This window comes from Bos indicus x Bos taurus, chromosome 8 (genome assembly GCF_003369695.1).
Source record: "Bos indicus x Bos taurus breed Angus x Brahman F1 hybrid chromosome 8, Bos_hybrid_MaternalHap_v2.0, whole genome shotgun sequence".
NCBI classification, from domain to species: domain Eukaryota; kingdom Metazoa; phylum Chordata; class Mammalia; order Artiodactyla; family Bovidae; genus Bos; species Bos indicus x Bos taurus.
Genome location: NC_040083.1, coordinates 24,603,258 through 24,626,350, shown reverse-complemented (window position 1 = coordinate 24,626,350; position 23,093 = coordinate 24,603,258). Strand labels below are relative to the sequence as shown.

At 45.4% G+C, this 23,093-nt stretch overlaps 1 protein-coding gene across 3 annotated transcripts in view; it reads left to right on the top strand.

Moving 5' to 3' along the window:
- The window catches only part of ACER2 (alkaline ceramidase 2), a 32,450-nt gene extending 14,399 nt beyond the window's left edge, over positions 1-18,051 (top strand). Inside the window, exons 4-6 of one of the 3 annotated variants that reach the window (XM_027549156.1) lie at positions 3,561-3,698; positions 7,938-8,075; positions 12,562-18,051. In XM_027549156.1, coding sequence (XP_027404957.1) covers positions 3,561-3,698; positions 7,938-8,075; positions 12,562-12,748 — 463 coding nt within the window. In that variant the 3' untranslated portion in view covers positions 12,749-18,051. Of the gene's footprint in view, positions 1-3,560; positions 3,699-7,937; positions 8,076-8,150; positions 9,290-12,561 lie in introns of those variants that run through there. The other 2 variants (XM_027549159.1, XM_027549158.1) reach the window with 2 other exon arrangements.
- Positions 18,052-23,093: the final 5,042 nt, after the last annotated feature.

The window sequence follows — 23,093 nt, the reverse complement described above, 5'->3', positions numbered from 1 at the left end:
TCCTCTGTTACCCTCTTCTCCTGCCCTCAGTCTTTTCCAGCATCAGGGTCTTTTCCAATGAGTTGATGCTTCACATCAGGTGGCCAAAGTATTGGAGCTTCAGCTTCAGCTGAATAGGAATAGGAATAGTAAATGGGAATAATTGGTGGGATTTTCTAAAAAGGGCTGTTTTTCATCTTGCCTAGAATGTCTGAGGAATTGTTGGGATATGCACTCAGCTGTTGCTGGTTATTAATAATTTGACATTTCTGTTTTTTTTCTAATTTGACATTTCTGTTTTGAGAAAAAAGCAAACTGTTGTAGGCTAATTGTATCCATTTTCTAAAGAATTTATCCTGCTGTGGTCCTTATGATGTTTTGTCCACAAAATCTAGCGATAGTCCTCACCGTACAATCCAGTTTATTTTTTGAATCCTGAATAGCAGGGATGCAGGCTGGGATCTGCTTGTCCTGCTGTCTCTGCTGGGTGACTTGAGCTCATCCCAGACTCTCTGGGCCATATCAACTCCGTACTTAGGAAATGACAGGGTTGGACCTTCCAGGACCAAATGCTGGAATCCTGTGAACATCAGAGGCTTGTTCTAAACAGGTTATGTTTTAGTTGTTGTTTAGTTGCTAAATTGTGTCCAACTCTTTTGTGATTCCCATAGACTGTAGCCCTCCAGACTTCTCTGTCCAAGGGATTTCCCAGGTGAGAATACTGGAGTAGGTTGCCATTTCCTTCTCCAGAGGATCTTCCTGACCCAGGAATCGAACCCAGGTCTCTTACACAGAAGGTGGATTCTTTACAGCTGAGCCACCAGGGAAGCCCATTTTAGCCTTAAAGGGGAGTTTAAAGCAGTGAATCTTGTCCAGGGATGTATCTATCCCATGCCAGCCATCTGGGGACTTTGTGGACATGTTTTTGGTGGTCACAGTAATGGAAAGTTTTATCATCCATAAATTCCATTTCACTTCAGAAGAGTAAAATGGGCATTACCAAATGTTTGATATGAAAAAAGGGGCTAAAGGGCCTGACAGGGTTAAAAACCATCTCTTTAAAGGGAAGCTAATGATAACAATAGTAACAGCTTTATTATAATAATATTATGATGATGGTATTGGGTTGCTGGATTTGGGTTTGGGGATTACAGGAAGAAGGTGTGCTAAGGGTTCGCCAACCTTGTGTTCAGTTTGAGCTGATCATGGGTTGCAAAGTTGAAAACAGGACCAGAGGCAACAGTTGGGGATGTTTAGAGAACACCATGTGGGGCCCCTCGCCTCCTGGGTTTTCCCAGCTCTCTCTGTCCTCAGGGCCTCTGGTGACTCTGTTGGCTTCTGCTGGTTGCAGAACCATGCATTCACACAGCATCTTGGTTGGCTGAGCTGCCTTCCAGAAGCACATTCCTCCACACCCTCTGGGGAGTGGTAGGGAGGTGTCTGCCCATGTTCCTCTTAGAGAAAGCATGTTTCATCAAGCTCGCTGCCTTTGAAATCTTTGGCAAGACTACAGAGAGCCTTTTTGATTGCAGCATCAGCTCAGTCGGCTTTTCCCTGAGTATGACATTTTCAACAATAATATTATTTAAAATAACATTTATTCTCAAATCATGGTCATGAAAACAGAAATAATGGATTTTATTAGCACACACCATTGTATCAGGCACTGTGTTGAGTGCCTTAATGCTTATAAGAACACTGCAGGGCAGGTGTCTTGATTTTCATATGGAAAACCAAGGCTTGGGGAGTTTTAATGACTTGCCAAAAATCCCATGGGCTGCTAAGGGATGGAAGCAGAATGTGAATGTACAGGGGTCTCACTGGACACGTGTGCCCTGACTTACTCTGTTCTGTGTCTGGGTCCTAAACCTTCGGACACAGGGAAGTGGTACAGTTTGAAAGTATCTGAATATGTGTTTGCTGTGGTTGTTATTTAGTCGCTCAGTTGTGTCCGACTCTTTGTGACCCCATGGGCTATAGCCCTCCAGGCTCCTTAATCCATGGGATTTCCCAGGCAAGAATACCAGAGTGGGTGCCATTTCCTTCACCAGGGGATCTTCCCGACCCAGGAATCAAACCCACTCTCCTGCCTTGCAGGCAGATTCTTTACCAGTGAGCCACCAGGGAAGCTCATAATTATGTGTTTATCTAATCTAAATGACCAAAAAGCCTTGACGTATCATGGAGCCTCAAATCTAGTGATAGAGTTACTAGGGGGTCCCCAGGGGCCAGGCACATGGTGGGGACCTGGGGCTGTGTAACGCTACTGTACTCTGGCCAAGCTGCAGACTTCTCTAGTAGCTGAAGGATGCCGGGGCCAAGGCCGGGAGAAAAACACAATTCTCCTGAGGATTTGCTGCCTGGATCCTTTCCCATGTACATACATTTTCCCGCTGGTCAAAGTTCAGGGCTACAATTCCTGTTCATTCCAGTCAGAGAGTTGGCAGCTTGATCAATGATTTCCTGAGCCTTGATGATAAATGGTTTTCCTCTTTACGAGATACACTTGTATTTCGAACGTTTCCATGCACTTTGGTTTCTTTCCAATGGAATTTCATTCAAATTAGTTTCCTAATGTGACGCTTTCCAGGGCTCCTGGCCAAAGTAAATGGTGCTAATGAGGAATAACAGAAACTTCAGGAAAGTCATGTGCCCCTAAGTTTCAGTCATAGATATGGGCCTTTGAGATCCTCTAGTCTAGACCAGATAGGAAATTTATAGATAAGAAAGCAGAGTCCCAGGGAGAAGGAAAGCAATGTGTCCAGGGTCACGTCGCCACTTCTAGCTCTTTCCACTGAAAGCACCTTCACTGAAGGGCTGTTATCAGTTATTTTTGATTCCAAAGGATGGTATCAATTATTTCTCTAACATTTCTCATGTCTGAAACTTAACACAAAATTCCAGTGCATAAGAGGCTGTAGCTTCTCGGTCAATACAGATACCAGGATTTTAGACTTGTGTGCTAGACACATGGGGAATTTTTCTTTTTTTAATCTAGGATGCTTTATGGTTTGTAAATGATCTGTTTTTCTTATACATGTTCACCTTGTAGAAGAGGGGTGGGCAGACTACATCTTTGGCCACATGGGTGACTTATGTGTTTTTTGCAGATTAAGTGTTACTGTTGCACAGTCATGCCCATTTGCTTACTTACTGTCTACAGTGGCAGGGTTGAGTAGCTGTGGCAGAGAACCTATGACCTGCAAAACCTAAAATATTCACTATCTGACCCTTTGCAGTAAGAATTTGCCCAAACATGCTGTAAGACACCTGGGGGGAAAAATACAGAAAAGTACCGCTAAAAATAATCAAGTATTCACATCTTATCCTTAAAGGCTCAGGTTGATTATAATTGAACCGTTTTCATAGCTAACTATTTTGAAAATTTCTGATTGTTTCCTAAGGGTGAATTCCTAGAAAAACTGAGCCAGTGTGGGAGAGTGGTTTGCAGGCTCCTGGTACTTTGTGTGGAAAGTCTTTTGGGCTTGCCCTCCCAGCATCAGTGCCTGTACTCTGCCAACATCCCGCAAGCAAACACGACCCCCTTTGCTAATGGATTTGGTTTGCTTACACCCTTACAGGGGCAGGTTCAAGGTGGTGGTCTGTGTCCTGTCTGCAGTTACAACGTGCCTGGCGTTTGTCAAGCCCGCCATCAACAACATCTCTCTGATGACCCTGGGGGTTCCCTGCATGGCGCTACTCATTGCTGAGCTCAGGAGGTGGGTAGCAGTCTTCCTCCCCGGCCCTCAGGCTGTCCTTGGGATAGGAACAAACCAGCTCTCGGTTCTTTTACCGCCTTTGAAGAGGAGTTACTCCTCACAAAGAGTCGTCCCTGACTTGTGGATTAGGATCAAGTTGGATGGTTTGGTTCAAAGTATTAATCTCGTTTTCAGAAAGAAGGGAGGAGTATAAGCAATATATTCTAATGATCCAAAAACTAGCTTAGGAGGAAAATCTCAGGACCTGGTAAGTGCCTAGACCAAGCTGCCTGGAGTCAACTCTGCAGAAAGGAGGATGTTGTTGTTTAGTCACTAAGTCAACCCCAAGGACTATAGCCCGCCCTGCTCCTCTGTCCATGGGATTTCCCCCACAAGAATACTGGAGTGCGTTGCCATTTCCTTCTCCAGGGGCGTCTTCCTAATTCAGGGATCGAACCCATGTTTCCTGCTTTGGCAGGTGGATTCGTTACCACTGAGCGACCAGGGAAGCCCAAAAAGGAGACTAGATGTGTTCATATGACAAGAGTAAGAAGAAAAGCAAAGTCCTAAAGAGGCTATTGTGTTTATACACAGAAGGAAAAAGAAATGAATGTCTGTATACAAAGCAGCATTGCTACTTTCCCTGAGGCTTAGTTTCTTTCTTACAACCTATCAAGTAAAGCCTTTTACTGTTTGCATAAACATTTTCTTGTGTCAAGTTGTATGTGCAGAGTTCAGGTTGATACCCAGACACATTATTGGATTGGCCAAAAAGTTCATTTGGGTTCTTCTGAAAAGTAGTTTAGCTCTTGTGTGTGTTTATGACTGTCTTATTCAGCCCCAACTAAAACACATCTAAATCACTACCCATATTGTAATACTCTTTGAAAATGCTTTTTCTCTGTACCACTTTTAGAAATCCACTCTAAATTCATGGTTTATTGTCATGGACGCAGATGGTCTTAATTGAAATCTTGTATTTATCCCCCTTTGTGGGAGTTTCTCTGTGTAGGGTATAATCAGCTTTCTCTCACTCTTTGTTTTGAGTGGAGACATGTATATGTTTTCTATCATTGCTTTGCCTCTGGGGGGTGTTTTGATTATCAGCAATACCAGGCAGGGTCAGAGGTGGTTGGTGAAGGGCGATATAAACTTGCTGGCCGGCAGTGGAAGGACTGTCCTGTGTTGTCTTGTTGGCTTTGAGTACCCTTCATGGACCTGGGAAGGAAGAGACCCATTTCAGAATACTGCTGCAACTGCTGCTAAGTCGCTTCAGTCGTGTCCGACTTTGTGCGACCCCATAGACGGCAGCCCAGCAGGCTCCCCCGTCCCTGGGATTCTCCAGGCAAGAACACTGGAGTGGGTTGCCATTTCCGTCTCCAATGCAAGAGAGTGAAAAGTGAAGGTGAAGTCGCTCAGTCGTGCCCGACTCTTAGCGACCCCATGGACTGCAGCCTACCAGGCTCCTCCATCCATGGGATTTTCTAGGCAAGAGTACTGGAGTGGGTTACCATTGCCTTCTCCTACTAACAGAGCTTAAAGCTCTTTGGAAAACCATTAAATTGCCGATAAAGATATCTGAATGGATTTGTGATAGTCCACTGATGCTGGCTGATGTTAGGCCTGAAGTCAATAGAATGTTCTCCACTTAGCTATGTTTCTTGAGAATTCACTGCAATCTAGTTTTCATTATAACTCCAGAGTTTCATGTTTTAATCTATAATTTTGTTCAAAACTGGCTAAAGAAAGGGAAACTTTTAAATTCATATTAGCTAAACAAGAGCAAATCAAGGGGCAGATTTTATAGAATAAATAAATTCTCCTTCACAATTGTGATCTTTAAGCAGGGAAACATTTTCCTTTAATACTCTAATCCTTTTAAGTAATTACAAAGGAAATAATTTCTATTCTATATTTGAAATTTTTTACCCCTGAAAAGCCAGTTATCATTACAGCTAATTAGTCTTCATCATTACCTTAAAAACTTGCAGCATTGTGGAAATATTCCTCCTTCTATCTCTAGGATCTACCTTTCTACTTACTGATTATCCCCTCCATTCTCCATTTCTTATTTTGCGCCTGTAAATTGTCTACTGTGTCATCCCTCTCTCTCTGAAAGATCCTTCCCATTAGCCTATTGAATCTCTCCCATTGTCTCTAACACCCAGCCTAGCCTCTATTACCTCTGTCTCCAGCCATCACCCTTAATCTCTCATCTGTCACAGCCATGCTTATTTAAAAGGTGTCTCCATCTGTTTCCTCTCATTTATTCTTCAAGCTACTCTAACCTGGCTTCTGTGCCCACTTTGATACCCAACCCCCTCTCGGTTGTACATCCACTGATCACTTTTTAGTCCTCCTGAATCTCACTTGTTTTCCCAGCTCTCTGTACAATTCACCCCCTCAACCCTGGACCATTCTTTCCTGTGATTCCTATGACACCACATTCTTTTTTTTTTTTTTTAACCAGTTCTGCAGCAGCTCCTCTTCAGCCCCTCCTGAGAGCGCCTCCTTTTCTATGCACCTGTCCATGCAGGGAACCCATAAGGTACACCCTAACCTCTGTTTTTCTCTCTCTACACTTCCCTAAGACTTCTCATCTACTCCATGCCTTTAATTCCTGTTCATATGCTGAAGAGGAAGGGAAAATGGAAATTATTCATCTCTGTTTTAGTCACTGAACTGGAAAGCAGTCACTAATGTGGTGGGGCTCTATAAATTTTTTCATAAATCTTTTCAAGGGCTACATATAACCCTCCTACTGACAGGGCTTTTCAGGTTGTTTTCTGAGCAGATCTTTCTGAGCCTGCTGTCCATCCCATATTCACTGATGCTTTTGCCCATGTTTCCATCAGATGGCTGGGAAACGTACCAGGAAGTCAGACTTTAGACACCATTAACTTGTTCAGCAAACATGAACAGATAAAATTTGCATAAATATGAAGGGGTCATATTTATGTTAGACACAGACTCCTGCGAGTGAGCAAGCTGGACTGACTGGGGTGCAGGCCTTTGAGAGACAGAGACCCCAAAGGAGGGGTGGAAGGACCCTCAGCCACCAACTCCCTCTGGGCATTTCTCCCCAGGAAAAGAAGTCACCCTCTTTGTGAGCAATTTGGTAATAAGGAAGTAAAACGGCTGCTGAAGTTCCCCCTCGAGCTATTGGGGTTTGTTCAGAAACCCTTTGCCTCAGGGTGTGGAAGAGCTCATTCTTTCTTTCAGGAGTACCAAGAGCCTCCCTGAGCCTGACATCATCCCAGGTGGGGGAGACAGGCTGGAGATACATAAATGAAGCACAGAGGTTATCGGCGAGGCTGTCATTGCTACAGAGAGAAATAGAGGGAAGAAGGTGATGGGGGCTTGGGGGTCACTTAGGCTGTGGAGATAGGCCATGTGATTGTTAGGAACAGTGCTCAGCAAAGGGCTCACTGAGGGACATTTGAACAAAAACTGGGGGGTGGCGAGCCCTGTGGCTATCTGGGAATAGCATTCCAGGAGACAGAACAGCCAGTGCTAAGGCTTGAGCAGCGAGCCTAGGGTTTTGGAGGAATGGCAAAGATTGCTGCGGGGTTTGATTAGAAGAGGCAACGTGGGGCAGGTAGGGAGGAGCGGGTGGAGCACAGAGGGAAGCCAGCACACTGGGCCTTCTGCCACTGTGAGCACTTTGGCTTCCCTCTGGGAAAAGGGAAGATGTGGGAGGCTTTTGGGCAGGGCATTGAGAGGTGACTGTAGGAACAGGGCAGATGGAGGTGGTTGCCGTAACTCAGGGGGCTTGGACCCAGGCAGTGGTGATGGAAAGAGATTGGATTTGAAATATATATCACTGAGCTGATGAATTAGATGTAGAGTATGTGAGAAAGAGAACAATGACTCCAGAATTCTTGGCCTGAGGTCCTTCCCCAAGGGGGCCGGGAGGAGAATGGGTATTGAACAGAAGAAAGGATCAGGAGTTCTTTGTAGACATGTGAAATTTAGATCAACACAGACCATCAGGTGGACCTGTCATAATGTGATGTGTGGTTTGCAAGTCTGGAGTTAAGAGGAGGCCTGGGTGAGGAATGTGGCTTTGTGAGCCATCGGGGTATATATGGTGTTTATATTCTTGAGCCTGTGTGATGGGGCATTGGGTGGGAACCCTGGTGCCAAGGGGCCAAGGAGGGTTAGGCTTAGGGGCTGGGGAGGTGTGAGGAGGCAGAGAAGTGACCAGTGAATTAGAAGGAGACCAGGACGGACACGAGCAGTTCTCTGTGTCTCTGGCAGGTGTGACAACGTACGTGTTTTTAAGCTGGGCCTCTTCTCCGGCCTCTGGTGGACCCTCGCCCTCTTCTGCTGGATCACTGACCGGGCCTTCTGTGAGCTGCTGTCGTCCGTCCACTTCCCCTATCTGCACTGTGTGTGGTGAGCCGCGTCGTTGGGGGCAGGGGGTGGCAAGGCAGGGTCTCCGCTCTCTGTCATCACTCTGCTCTTCTGCAGGGCGCATGAGTGTGCACAGGAGATGGAGCAGAGCCTGGGGGCCCCTCTCTTCACACAGACTATCGGACGTCTCAGGGAGCAGGCTTAGCCAGAACAGAAAGACCTAATTGTCTATGCTTCATGTCTGTGCCGTCTCTTACCTCTAGCTCCGTTATCAAAGCAGAAAGGAGCTTGGAAATCGAAGCTGTAACCTGAGCTCTAGCTAGATCTACAGGGTAGGGGAATGTGGGGAAGGCTGGGGAAGATGTGACGTGGGGACAGGACAGTCCCAAATCGGAACCAAACACACCTGAGCCTGAGTGACCAGCTTGGGCCTCACAGATCACCTGGGGACAGTCTCACTCATTCATTTGACAGGTGGAGACACAAGTCCAGAGAAATAAAAGTGAATTGTTAAGGATCGCCCAGCTGGTTACATAAAACCAGCCCAGGAGCTTTATCATGGGGAACATGATCAAGCATCTATAGTTTAGAAGGCTCAGGATGCACTGTTAGGTTAAGAAAAAGGTTACGAAACAGCATGTAGAATCCTATCCTCAGAAAGCAGAGGAGGAGTGGTTTTCTTCCTGGGAACTGCTTCAATTCCAAACCTAGTATCATCTTTCCCTCTCTGTCCTCCAGGAATTCTGATCGTGAAGATATCAAGGGACAAGAGAATTCTTTAGAGTGCTCCTTGTAAGTTGAGAGCACCCAGGGAGGAATTCTAGTGGTAAGGAGTTGTTAAGACTTGTTAGATCCAGATTTGGAAGAAGGCTGACCTCTATCAGGGGATGGCTAAGATTATTTGATTTGAAAGAATTCTCTTGAATTCCCTGGGATGTTAGAACTTGTGTATTATCTACCATGAGACCTAAGCTGCTCTCAGGTTAAGACTTGGGGACTTCCAGATTTGTTCGCTGAAGGCAAAGCAAAGCAGCTCATGCTGGGGATTCCAGTCTTAGGATCCATTGCCTGATATTTCTTCAGTTCAACCTTGACTCACATTAGTGAATTTATATACACTTCGTACATCTGAGTTATAATTTACAGATTATTAAATGCATAGATTTTGTGTAGTCTGCTAAGTTTTGATAAATGTATCCACCTGTGTAAAGAGGATCTCATTCAAAATATAGTACTTTCTTTAAAAAATTTTTATTTTGTCTTTTGGTTGCTCCACATGCAGCATGTGAGATCTTAGTTCCCTGTCTAGGGATTGAACCTATGTCCCCTGCAGTGAAAGCTTGGTCTTAAGCTGTGGACCACCAGGGAATCCTCTGGTGTGTTTTTAACTGATCCAAGTTCCTTTATCACAGAGTGATTTAAGTAAAATTCAAAAAGTACAGTGTAGTAATTTTGGTTCAATTTGTTTCTAAATTTGGTGTACTTTGAGTTTTTTCCCCCCTAAAGTTGAACAATTTTTTGGGATTTCCCTGATGGTCCAGTGGTTAAGATTTCCAGCTTCCTTTGCAGGGGGCGCAGCTTCAATCCCTATTTGGGGAACTAAGAACTCAAATGCTGTGTAGTGTGGCCAAAAAACAAACCAAAGTTGAACCTTTTTTTTTTTTTTTTGGTTCCAGTTATAGTGATATATTTATTTACTACAACAAATTTAAACAACAGGGAAGTATAGCAAGAAAGGCTTTTACAATTCTAATTCTGTCCAAAGAGAGAGAACAATTGCTAACAACCTAAAGTATATCCTTCCAGGTGTTTAGTTCTCTAATTCTACTTTTAAAAACAAAAAGTTTTTTGTTTTTAAAAACTATACATGATGCCTGGAAAATGGGCAGCGGAGCCTGGTAAGCTGCAGTCCATGGGGTCGCACACGACTGAGCTCAGTCGGATACGACAGTCGGATATGACTGAGCGACTTCACTTTCACTTTTCACTTTCATGCATTGGAGAAGGAAATGGCAACCCACTCCAGTGTTTTTGCCTGGAGAATCCCAGGGACGGTGGAGCCTGGTGGGCTGCCGTCTCTGGGGTCGCACAGAGTCGGACACGACTGAAGCGACTTAGCAGCAGCAGCATACATAATGCAAGCTGGTTCTTCTTTTGCTGTTCAAATCATCGACAGCTTTCCTTACCAATGTATTTATATTATTTTCATTAGTTTGTGTGTCCAGTTAATACCTCACAATATGGGTAATGCTATGTAATTCATTTAACCAACTTCTCTGTTAATGGATATTAAGGTTATTTCTAACTTTTCACTTTTATAAACAATTGGTAATGAATATATGTATTTGTTCATATGCCTGAATGTTCCCTTAGGTTATAATATGTTGCCAAACCCAGAGATACCAACTGACACAATTTTACTAAAATCTGTAAGATAATAAAAGTGTATCTGTAAGATATACTTTCACATATACTGGATGTTAGTAACTTTAAAAAGTATTTGTTAACTGGATTGAAAATATTTTATTTTTATCTTTTAAAAAGTTATATTTTGTTGGACATCTTTCAGATATCAATTTACTATATCTTTACTCTTTTGAAATGTGCCTTTTAAGTTTCTTTATCATCTCTGTGGAATGTTCGTATTTAAAAACTTATATGCAGCCCCTACTTCCCGACACATAGTAGAGAGTCATTACTGTTAAATACCTCTGTGCCATTTATTATGGACATTTGTAACATTTTCAAAAGTATAGAGAATAATACATGGAGCCCCCAGGGAGGTAACAGTTATCTTCAGTATTATCTCATCCTGGCCACCCTCACCCACTACCCACCCCACCCAGATTGTTATAAAGCAAATCCCAGACACCCTATGCAATGATTGGTTTTTAAAGGGCTCTTCATCAGGTAGGGATTTTAATCCTTTGTCATATGGTACACCTATTCCCACCCCCCCGCCCCACCACCCCCCGCCACTTTCCCATTTATCTTTTAGTATGTTAATGATATCTTGTGCCATACTGTTTTAAACTTTCATGCTCTCACCTCTGTCAGTCTTTTCCTTTAGTTTTTTTTTTTTTTTCCCTTCTCCCTTCTATATGCATTACAGCGTGGCTGTGACATCCCTTAAATCCCTTAGTTCTCTACTAAGCAAACTGGTGGCACTCTTACAACCATCCTCATTGCAGGTGTGTGTGTTTATATGTTTGGCTGTGCTGGGTCTTAGTGGCAGTGCGTGGACTCTTCCTTGTATGCCTGGGCTTCCCTCTAGTTGCTGCTCGTGGGTTCTAGAGCGTGGGCTCAGTTGTTGCCGTGCTCGGGCTTAGCTGCCCCGTGGCATGTGAGATCTTGGTTCCCCGACCAGGGATTGAACCTGCGTCCCCTGCACTGGATGGTGGATTCTTAACCACTGGACCACCAGGGAAGTCCCTGTTCCATGTGTTCTTAAATGTAGAGATGTCCATTACATGTGGCTGTCACAGTGATTCCCTTTAGGGTTTCAGAACTTTGTGTCATTTTAAGAAAGACCTCTTCCAAGGTTTATAAAAATATTCTTTTATTTTAAAAAGAATATTATAAAAGAAAATTTATAAAAATATTCTTTAAATATGTTTTTAAAATGTATTTTAAATCTTTAATTTATCTGGAGTTTTAAGTTTCAGTATAAGATGCAAAAGTTACATGCCTTTACATGGTCCCCACGATAAAGATCAATATGAAAACTTGCTACCGGCACCGTGAAGATAATAAAGAGTTTCCTTACTAAAGTGCAAAAGCTGATGAATCAGTGTAAAATTATTTCTAACGCAGGGTGTTAGATATGTACAGCCCGTTATTCAAGCGAGAAGCGGGGAATCAATCCCATGTGCTCAGTTATTTCCATCCTCTTAGTGCCTCTGTTTTCTTTTTTATTTTAATTAAATTTGTTTATTTATTTACATGTCAATCTCAAACTCCCAATCTATCCTTCTTCCCCACCCTTCCCCCCCAACCGTAAATTCATTCTCTGAGCTTGTGAATCAGTTTCTGTTTTGTGAAGAAGTTCATTTGTATCCTTTTTCTCTCTTTTCTCTTTTTTTTCTTTTGGCCATGCACTGTGGCATGTGGGATCTTAGTTCCCCAACCAGGGATCGAACCCTCGTCCCCTGCAGTGGAAGCGCAGAGCCTTAACCACTGGTGCGCCCGGGAAGTCCCTATATCCCTTTCTTATTTTCTAGATTTTGCATATAAGCGATGTCATATTAGTGCTTCTGTCTTAAACCCTTGATTTCTCTGGAGCCCCAAAGGCATTGGCAAGTTTTTCCTGTTATCAGGCTGGAATATTTTAGAACATTTCAAGAGAGGCTTTGTTGGCTCAGAATTTATCACTCTCATGGGGATGTGGGGCTCCCTCGCCCCTTCTTGACTAGAGGAGGCCCTGCCAGTCTTGGCATCTGGGAAAGGTGGGTTAGGCCTGGAGGGAGGGCGGGTGGAAGTCCAGCGGTCTCTCTGCCTCGGGCCCTCACGCGTCTGTCTCCCTCGCCAGGCACATCCTCATTTGCCTTGCCGCCTACCTGGGCTGCGTGTGCTTCGCCTACTTCGATGCTGCGTCCGAGATCCCCGAGCAAGGCCCCGTCATCAAGTTCTGGCCCAGCGAGCGGTGGGCCTTCATCGGCGTCCCCTATGTGTCCCTTCTGTGTGCCAACAAGAAATCCTCGGTGAAGATCACGTGATGGCAAGGCGGTGACTGGCCTCTCTGCCCCCTAATCTTCACCTGCCCACAAAGACAGCCAGGGTGGGGGTTTCGCAGAGTTGGCAGTGGGGTCTATCTTTTAAAAATTCTATTCCCTTGGGATCTAACTAGTGTGTCTGTGGACCGCTAGGACTCCACAGTGCCTGGGGGAGAAATGCTTGCCCAGAGGTGGGAAGCAGATGGCCAAGGGGCTCTGGGTGTGTATTCTGCGTCACCTCCAGCTGCAAGGCTCGTTGGGCTGCGTCCTTTGTGGTGATGGCAGAGCCGTCCAGTGGGGGACCCCTTGCTGCACACGCCTTGCTTCCGGGCCCCACCATCCCCTTGTGTTCTAGGAGCCGACCCTCCCGTGACAGACACTTCCTGCATCAGACGAGACCCTCTGTCCAATGGAAGAGGCCAGAGCTTTTCATCTGGGGCCACTGTCCTAAATAAGCAGACAGAGCACACACAGGGCTTGTGCCCTGGGAGGCTGGTTTCCCCCTGCAGTGCTCTGTAACCTGAGGTTTACATACACGTGTGAGCCCTTTTCCTGCTACCTCTGCTGGGAGATGGAGACTTGACTACATATCTGGGTGAAGCTAATGTGCAAAATCCTCTGTGCCAAAAACTGACACTCCACTTTAAGCCATTCTGGAAGATGAGCACAATCTTTAAATGCTGATATGGTTTGGCTCCCCAGCCCCACCTCAGCCCAGTATCCTCAAATACAAAGAATAGCTGCGGTGTGAGTGTTCCATACACAGACTCCTGCCCTCTTAATACTTGACCTCTGTGACATTCCCACAGGCCTGTGACAATCGCGGTAGGGATCCTGGTTCAACATTTGGAGCAAATGTGAAGTTTGAGAAGTTGTTCTCATTGGAAGCCTCTTGTCTGCTGTCCTGTTCTGGAAATTACTGTCAAGAATCTTGCCTCTTCTGTCTCTGATATCTACTGTGGGAATTACGCTCGGTATTCTCACGGGATGAGGTGCTTCCTGCAGCTTCTCTAATCATTTCACCACTTGCCTTTCTTAAGTGCTGGCTGTAATTATTCACTGGCTGGTTTGGGTGCAGCAGGACAAACCTCTTGCCCTCTGAGTTCTTCTCACCTAAAGTCACACTGGCTGCAACTCATCTCCTCTTCACTGGGCTGAACGGAAGACCCCACATGTGTCTCCAAGGTGCGAGGTGGGGATTCCTGACCTCAGGGATACTCGTGTTAACTCAGGCATCTCTTGCTTTGCAACAGTCCATCATGGGAGCAGACAGAACAGATGTGTCCTTCTTGTGTGGGTGGGAAGTACGTCAGTGTCCTCTGTATTTAAGAATGGGGCCGTAGCAACTTTGGCTTGTCTGGGCACCCTTAGACTCTCGTTAGAACTTGCACAGGATCAAAGGATGAAAAGTCCAAGGAGCAACTGAATTTAGAAATGAATGACTTTATTCTACTTCCGTGGTTTTCAAATGATTTTAGCAGAAGAACCCTGTTGGCTGTAAGGCATCTTTATGGAGACCTAATGTGTGAAATAAGTTGTATTCTATTAGCTTAATTTTATTTTGAGGTTAAGCTTACAGCATTTCCTGAATAATATGAAAGGCAGTGAAATGGAAAGTAACAAATTGGTGGTTTCCAAGGTAGATTTGGTATGGAGTGAGTGTCCATGTTGCTTTAGTATAGTTTAAAAGTCAGTATTTGAGTTAAATACTCATGGAAACGTTAACATATGAATATGAGACCTAGGTGGCTTGTGGAACAGTATTGGAAAACTGCTCTTTAAGTCCTTTGGGTTTCAAGCCTAGAGTTTTCTTTAAAGGAGCTGTCAGATCATCCTCTTTTCAGACTGACCCACCAGGCATGGATTCTGTCCTCATCCATGCTGAAGTAGAAAAATGCTCTGAGGAGGGATTGGTTGTATTTTAAGCCCAGCTCTTTTAGTGGGAAAGAGTAAAGAGAAGCAGCGTGTAGGTAATGTTTTGTGTGTGTGAAGTTTAGTTTCTGTCTTGAAAGTTCATTGGTGATGGGAGCATTGTCCCAGCCATCAAAGAGGACCATTTCTCTTGATGAAATGAAGGGCATGTTCCTTGGGACCCACCACCTCCAGCCCCAAAGGCTTTCACCTGGCCCACCTGGAAGGTTCTGAATGACCTTGGAAATGGGGATGAAATGCGACTCTGCTAGAAGGAAAGAAGTAAGTGCCCTAACTTATAGGGCTAATTCTCTTCTTCTGCAAGTCAAATGGCTAAGTTTCAGAAAGAATGCTTTTGTTATGAAAGACAAAACGCCCTTCTAACACATGCGTGAGTGCTCAGTCCAGTCATGTCTGACTCCTTGCCACCCTATGGACTGCAGCCCGCCAGGCTCCTCTGTCCATGGGGTTCTCCAGGTGAGAATGCTGGAGTGGGGTGCCATTCCCTTCTCCATTGGATCTTCCTGACCCAGGGATCAAACCTGAGTCTCTTATGTCTCCTGCATTGGCAGGAGGGTTCTTTACCACTGGCCCCCTTCTAGAGGTTGATTTTACTGGGATGAGGCTGAGAAAAAGTGTGAAATAGGGTGTATTTGAGGAACACAAGTCTTCGCTCTACGTCTGAAAAGAAATCACTATGTTTACCAGTGTGGCAGGGTAAATCAAGAGAGTAGGAATATACCAATCTTACTTTGGATTATGGCTTCATTCATATTTATATTTACATTTATATTCATAATGCTCTTATAGCACTACATGCTTTTTAAGGAAAATGGGGATATCACAGAAAAGTTGAAAGAGAAGAAAACAAAGTAATCTATTTCTATGGCTCAAGGACAACCACTGTTAATATATTTTGGCATATTTCCTTCTCATCTTTTTTTCCCTAATACAGTTGTAAATAGATGTCTTTTAGAGCTGACAGTTGATTTTGTACCTTGAATGGAATATAAATGCCAGTCATATTTTTTCTGAAGAGCAGGTTTTGGGATATCTGAGAGTTAGCTATATTCTTGAGTATTCATCACTGGATTTTAAGACTTACTCTGAGTCTTCCCTTTTTATTTGAGCCTAACATCAATGGGCCATAAGAAAAAATGAGTTCTACTTTTTGATACGTTTCTGCACTTAGATGGACGAGTCATAGAAAATAGCTGTTAAATATATAGTTCTACAGGTTTTGATGTAAAGAGTGAATAGCTTATTTCATTCCTTGATGTGCAATCAGGAATCTTTTTATCCCCCCTGGTAATTCAGGGAGGTGGAGATTTGACAGGACTTAGGTCATGACAATTACTCAGCATGGCTATTAGATATTTCTTCTGATGCGGATTTGCCTAAGATTGACACCCGGTAGGTACTGGATTTGGAATATTAAAAAACAGTTAATGTAACCAAGTGATCATTTAACAATTCGTATTTTATAGTGTCTGATTTTTAGAAAATAGTTCCTGCTTTTATTATTTTAATGTAAAACCAGCACTTCAGTGACTGTATTGCAGGTGTCTGGGGATAAGATGCCTGCATCTGTTTGGAGGTAGGCTACATTTGGGGGTGCGCTGTGCCTGTCCCCCCGAAGAATGCCTAGAAGACGTTCCTTGTGGATCAGAGCTGTTCTTTTGGGAGACTAAGCATCATGGTTATCAAGCACAGGATTTGTAAAAATACCATCACCTATGCTATTTATTGGACTTCTCAGGTATGTAATAAAAACTTCTCCCTCATTCATTATGCTTACGCAAGCTGGTGCCATCCTGGAGGCATCAGAACTGAGGGGTGAGCCTCCCCTGGCTCTTCATCCCTCCGGGCTAATGCGGAACCATCTGTCTGGGGGACAGGTGAGGGCAGAAGCTTGCCTGGACACAGCCTCTCTCATAGCTCCTTGTTCCCAAATGAACCTGGAACCCCTAATAGTCAGCTCTTTGCCTGGTTGCTGCTGATCCAGCTGGTCAAAGAGAAATCTTGGGCTAGGTTGGGATTCTCAATGGATTTTGTAGACATCATTTTCCTACAGATTTTTTAATGGCCCCTACTTTAAAGAACTCATTGTTTGAATTGTAGCTTTCCCTATTTTTTAAACCAGTTCTGAGACGATTTTGTAACCACAATATGTAATCAGAGCAAATAGATACATATTTTCAGGTATATACCTTGTTCTGTACTTTATATAGGGTGTGCTGTATAAGGGTGGTGGGCCCACTGGCTGTGGTAGCATTTAATCTCTGTTACATTGGGAGTAACTTAAAGCCTTTTGAAATGGAGTTTTTGCACTTTATGTTCTTTTTGTGAACTGACTGTGATGGCTATGTTTGATATTAAAGCCCTAAGGGTCATTTTCTGTGAATGAATAAGATATATGTTTGTTTATTTCCAAAATGATTTCTGCAACAGCTTCCATGAGAAATACATTTAAGGGGTTGTAAGGTACATTTGCTCAAACTCATTTATTAATGAATTTGGGTATCATTCTTATTAAGCATACTTAAAATGAGTACATTTAATACTAATTAAACATGCTAGTTAATTGTTGGTGTCTTCTTAGAGCTGTGAAATTAATACACTTACATGTTTCCAGTATAAAAGTACCTAGAGGCAGTTTGTTGAAAGGTCTGTAATTATGTCAGGTGGATATAAAATCTCAAATGCAGAAAACATTTCATCTAAGCTGCAGTGCGTCCAGTCACTGGAAGGAAGATCATATAACAATATAAAATAGTAAATGAATTTAGCAGGAAAATTCTGTATACCCATTTTTCTTTATTTCCTGTGAGCATTGTTTTTAAATTAAGGGATTCATAGGCAATCCTGTTTATAAGAATAATGTGACTATGAGAGGAGAAAGATTGAGCGGTCAGCAGTATCAGTAGTGCTGCCGTGGTCTTAGACATTTTTTTCTGGCCAGAACGAGGGGATGAGGGGTGGCCACTGAGGTTTTTGATAATCTGCTATAAGCAGTGGGTCTTCTCCCTAGAAAAATGGCTGTACAGAGAATTACTTGGGTATTCAGATGTCCCGAGAAGCCACCCGGGTAGAGAACTGTGTGACACGACATGAAGCCAGGAGTCACCTCCTTTCTGGTGGTGAAATCGAGGTCTCCACAGTTCAGCATTCTTGACTGCCCTCCAAGACCAGCCCCAGCCCCCTTCTCCTGTGAGGACTTTCCGTCATGAGGGACCGAAACTTACACCTTAAGAGTTGAACAAATTTGAAATTTACATCTTCCTCAAGCCTCTGGTCCTGATTTATACTTCCAGACCCTCCTTAAGACGTTATTTGGATCTGCTGTATTTTTGCACTGTGGAAATTTTTGCAGAATAAAAAAATGTTTTAAATATGGTATTTGTGTTTTCTTCCTATGCTCTCTTTTGAGCGGAGCTCAGCTTCCTCCTCTAGTCCCGCCTTAAAGGGGCTGGCAGTCCCTTTCCCCAGTTTACAGAGTTACCTTTTAAAAAGTTTTTTTAATTGGAGGATAATTGCTAAAGCGTTATCTTTATCTCAAGTGGGCACTTTTGTCTCTGGTCACCTCCAGGCTTGGTGACCCTCTGAGTATTAACCCACAAAAAGAAAAAGAATCAACCACACCTGGGTTTTTGTTGGCTTTATTGGCTTGTTTACTTCTTGTTAAAACATTTAATTCAGCTGCTTTACAGTTGAGCACAGAGACCATAACGTTATCTTTAAGAATGTAACACATAGCAGTAAAGTCGGTAGAGCTTACTTTTATATTAGGGCAGATGGTGGGAAAGTGGCTGACTAGGGCACTTGGGCATGGCATGACAGAAAGTGCACGATGGCATCTTTGGTGACACTGGCTAGAGAAGGATGTTCATGAACAAAGCAAGCTGTAGTCACCAGGGTGGAAGGGACCAGAAGCGATTCCTGGAGTAATATTGCCATCTAGTGGCCTTTCAGGGTATTGCTATCCGTGGCACGTGTGAGACCTTTCCCAATAGCTTATCATCCCAGGAGACCCAAGAGACCCGGGTTCCATCCCTGAGTGGAGAAGATGCCCTGGAGGAGGAAATGGCAACCCACTCCAGTATTCTTGCATGGAAAATCCCATGGACAGAGGAACCTGGAGAACTACAGTCCGTGAAAGTGAAGCCACTCAGTCCTGTCAGACTCTTTGAGACCCCATGGACTGTACCTGCCAGGCCTCTCCATCCATGGGATTTTCCAGGCAAGATTACTGGAGTGGGTTGCCATTTCCTTCTCCAGGGGATCTTCCCAACTCAGGAATCGAATCCAGGTCTCCCAAATTGCTGGCAGACTCTTTACTGTCTGAGCCACAAGGGGGCTACAGTCCATGGCGTGGCAAAAAAGTCTGACATGACTGAGCACACATACACTGCTGCTGCTGCTGCTGCTAAGTCGCTTCAGTCGTGTCCAACTCTGTGCGACCCCATGGACTGCAGCCTACCAGGTTCCTCCGTCCATGGGGGTTTCCAGGCAAGAGTACTGGAGTGGGGTGCCACTGCCTTCTCCAACACACACACTGCTGCTGCTAAGTCGCTTCAGTCGTGCCCGACTCTGTGCTACCCCATAGACAGCAGCCCACCAGGCTCCTCCGTCCCTGGGATTCTCCAGGCAAGAACACTGGAGTGGGGTGCCATTTCCTTCTCCAATGCATGAAAGTGAAAAGTGAAAGGGAAGTCGCTCAGTCGTGCCCGACTCCTAGCGACCCCATAGACTGCAGCCTACCAGGTTCCTCCGTCCATGGGATTGCCAAGAGTCGGACACGACTGAGCAACTTCCCTTTCACTTTTCACTTTCATGCATTGGGGAAGGAAATGGCAACCCACTCCAGTGTTTTTGCCTGGAGAATCCCAGGGACAGGGGAGCCTGGTGGGCTGCCGCTTATGGGGTCACACAGAGTCGGACACGACTGAAGCGACTTAGCAGCAGCAGCAGCAGGGATTAATACTACCTAGAAGTAGTAGTATTAAAGCCAATCTTATTTGAGAGCCCATCACATAAGTTATCTTTCAGGTAAGTTGTCTTCTCACAATTATTTTGTGAGGGTATTATTCCTATTTTGAATACCATAAAACTGAGGTTCAGAAATGTATCTTGAACACAGCTGTTTAGTGGCAAAATCAGGTTTTGAACTCAAGACTTTTGACTCCAGTCCTGTTTCCATAAGTATTTAATCTTATTTTCAAAATGGCAAAGGAGGTAAAAGGTTTTTATATAGATAGGTGAACACTAAGTTGGGATTACTGGATTCAAAAGTATCCTTTTAAAATGCACAATTAGACAATATAGAGTAGCAGTTGGCATGTAGTCAATCAAGCTGTTGTTTAGTCATTAAGTCGTGTTTGACTCTTTGCAACCCCATGGACTGTAGCCTCCACTGTCTATGGGATTTCCCAGGCAAGAATACTGGAGTGGGTTTCCATTTTCTTCTCCAGGGCCTCTTCCCCACTCAGGGATCGAACCCGTGTCCCCTGCATTGGCGGGTGTATTCTTTACCATTGAGCCACCAGGGAAGCCTCAGTAATCAGAAGGCCCCCACCATCTAGCAGGCCTGGGTGATAGTGCCATCTTGTGGCCACAGCCAGGAACCGCACTCCATTCTCACACCTTCCCAGGAATGGATGATGTGTGCACATGGGGACTCCTTCCTGTCTGGCTCCAAGCCATCTCTTGCTCTTCGCAGTAGATGTGCAAATCCAATTAATTCCTGGCCCTGTCTACTTGGATTTCCAATAGACACTCGAATTCGTCTTACCCCAAACTTGCACCTGTTCACCTTCTCAGTAAGTCAGGCCACTCCATTCAGTTGCCAGAAGTCCCCACTCCTCATTTGTCCATATCTTACCTAAGAGTAGGTAAATCCTCTCCATCCCACTTCCCCACTGTCTCAAATCCACCCATTTCTCTCCATCCTAGAGAGTGCTCCGTTGTGTCTTGCCAATCCATCCTCCATACAAAATACCAGAGGGGCTGGCCTGAACAACAGACATTTACTTCTCACACTTTTGGACACTGGAAAGTCCAAGACCAAGGTACCAGCAGATTTCGTTCCTGGTGACGACCAGCTTCCTGGCTTGCAGGTGGCCACCTCCTCTTGTGGGCAGGGAGAGCGTGCTCCGGCATCTCTTCTCCATGTTATGGGGGCACCAGTCCCATCATGACTACCCCCTCATGACCTCACCTTAACCTGCACGTGTGCATGCTCAATTGCTCAGTCGTGTCCGACTCTTTGCAACCTCATAGACTGCAGCCCGCCAGGCTCCTCTCTCCATGGGATTCTTCAGGCAAGAATACTGGAGTGGGTTGCCATGCCCTCCTCCAGGGGATCTTCCTGACCCAGGGATCAAACCCATGTCTCCTGCCTTGCAGGTGGATTCTTTACCCACTGAGCCTCTGGGGAAGCCCCCATCTTAACCTGATCACCTTCCAAAGGTTCCGCCTCCAAACACCATCACACTGCAGGGGAAGCAGGTGTGGGGGGCAGGTGTTTAGGGCTCCAACATGGATTTTGGGGGATGCAAATTTTCAGGTCACTGCAGACTATATGAGGGAGATTTTTCTTATCTTCATTTTCTTGGTGAAGTCCTGAGGTCTGGGGTTGGGGAATGTATATCTGGTCCAAGACCATAGAGCCAGTAAGTGGCTCAGCTCTCTCCCACCCCAAACCTGGGCTCCTTCCCTTCTTCATTCTGCAGCAGAGAAGGAGGGACAGTGGCCACTGTGCTGAGTGGGGACAGCTAAGGGAGAGACACGGCTAATATGTTCTGAGCAGCTTCACCATGCACCAGGTCCTCATGGGGATATGGGTAATGGATCCCAGGGCACTGGAGCCTAGTCTGTGACATGGAAAGACTGGGGCTCAGAGGCTGAGCCGCTTGCCTGAGGACGTGAAGCTGGTGACCGAGGGAGGTGTTACAGCATCAGCTGCCAGGCCACTGTGTGTGTTCTTGCGTTTGCTCACCCCTTTCAGATTAGGTCGGGGTTTCCTGTGGTGGTGATAACATGACTGTGAGCTCCATGGCTCAAAGCAACAGAAATGTATTCTCTCACAGTGCAGGAGACCAGAATCTGATTCTAGATGTCAGCAGGGGGACTGCCCCAGAGGTCCAGTAGTTAACACTCTGCTTCCACTGCTGGGGGCATGGGTTCGATCCCTGGGGAACTAAGATCCCACATGCCTTGCTGGGCCCCCTCCCCTAAAAAAAGTTCAAGATAAAGATGTCAGTGGGGTTGGCTCCTTCTGTAGTGGGGGAGAGTCTGCTTCTGCTTCTCTCTAGTTTCTGGTGGTTGCCAGCAATCCTGTTACCTCCACCTGCAGACCCTTCCATCCAGTCTCCACCTCCGCTGTCTGTTGGCTTCTCCCTTTCTCCGTGTCAGAACCTCCCTCTCCCTCCCTCTCCGATCTCTTATAAAGACAGCAGCCTAATTCAGTTCAACCTTGATTAACTGATTACATCTGCAAAGACCCCCCTTCCAAATAAGGTCATGGTGTGGGATCCCCAGTGTATACCAATTTTGGGGGCAGAGTATTCAACCTACTGCCCTGTCCCACAAGCTGCTTCCCGCATCTGCCCAGAATATGGGATCCCCCACCTCCTGTTTAGCCAGAGGCCCCAGAAGAGTGTTACAGAGTAGCCGGAGTCCTCAGAGTGCACACGACTGCACAGATACACTCCTACCCCAGGCTTCCGCGTTCTCCTCCATGGCCCCTGTTGGGGTTTCCTCTAATACCTTTCTCACCCCCGATCAGAGCTGGGGAGTAGGTGCCCCACCCTGCCAGCTGCTGTTGAAAAACACTTTGAGAAACAGTGAGTGGTGGTAGGAGAGGACGGAACGGGTCTCAAGGAGCTTGGCTGCGGTTTCACTTGGCGGAATTCCCCCCTCTGTCCCAGAAGTTTAGGGTGTCTGGCAGGGGAAAGCCAGCCACCTCTCACCCCAGGCACCCCATGGCCTCGTCATCTTTGTATGGCCGCAAACAAGCCCAGGGCTGACCTGGCAATCAGTGTTGGGGAGGCTGAATTCAGACATCTATTAATCAGTCAGTCAGTCAGTTCACAGAGCTAGAGAATGCAGGGTGTAGTGGAACATCTTGTGGGTCCAGGAAGTTTTCTTTGGAAGGCAACGTCCGCACGGACCAGAAGGATTGAGATCCGCGCTCTTGTCAGCAGCACTGGGATTGGTCGATTGGTCTGTCCAGAATATGAGGCAGAGAGAGAAAGAGAGTGTGTGTGTGAGAGCGAGGGAGACTCAAGGTGATTGTGCTGCTAGTCCGAGAGATGCCCTCACCAACTGGTACCAAGGGTAGGGATACACTTGTGCCGCAGGGCCCGGCTGGTAATGGGGAGATGGGGGCGGGAGCCGGACAAATAATGGGCCTTGGTCTTGCGAGGGGGAGAAGGGG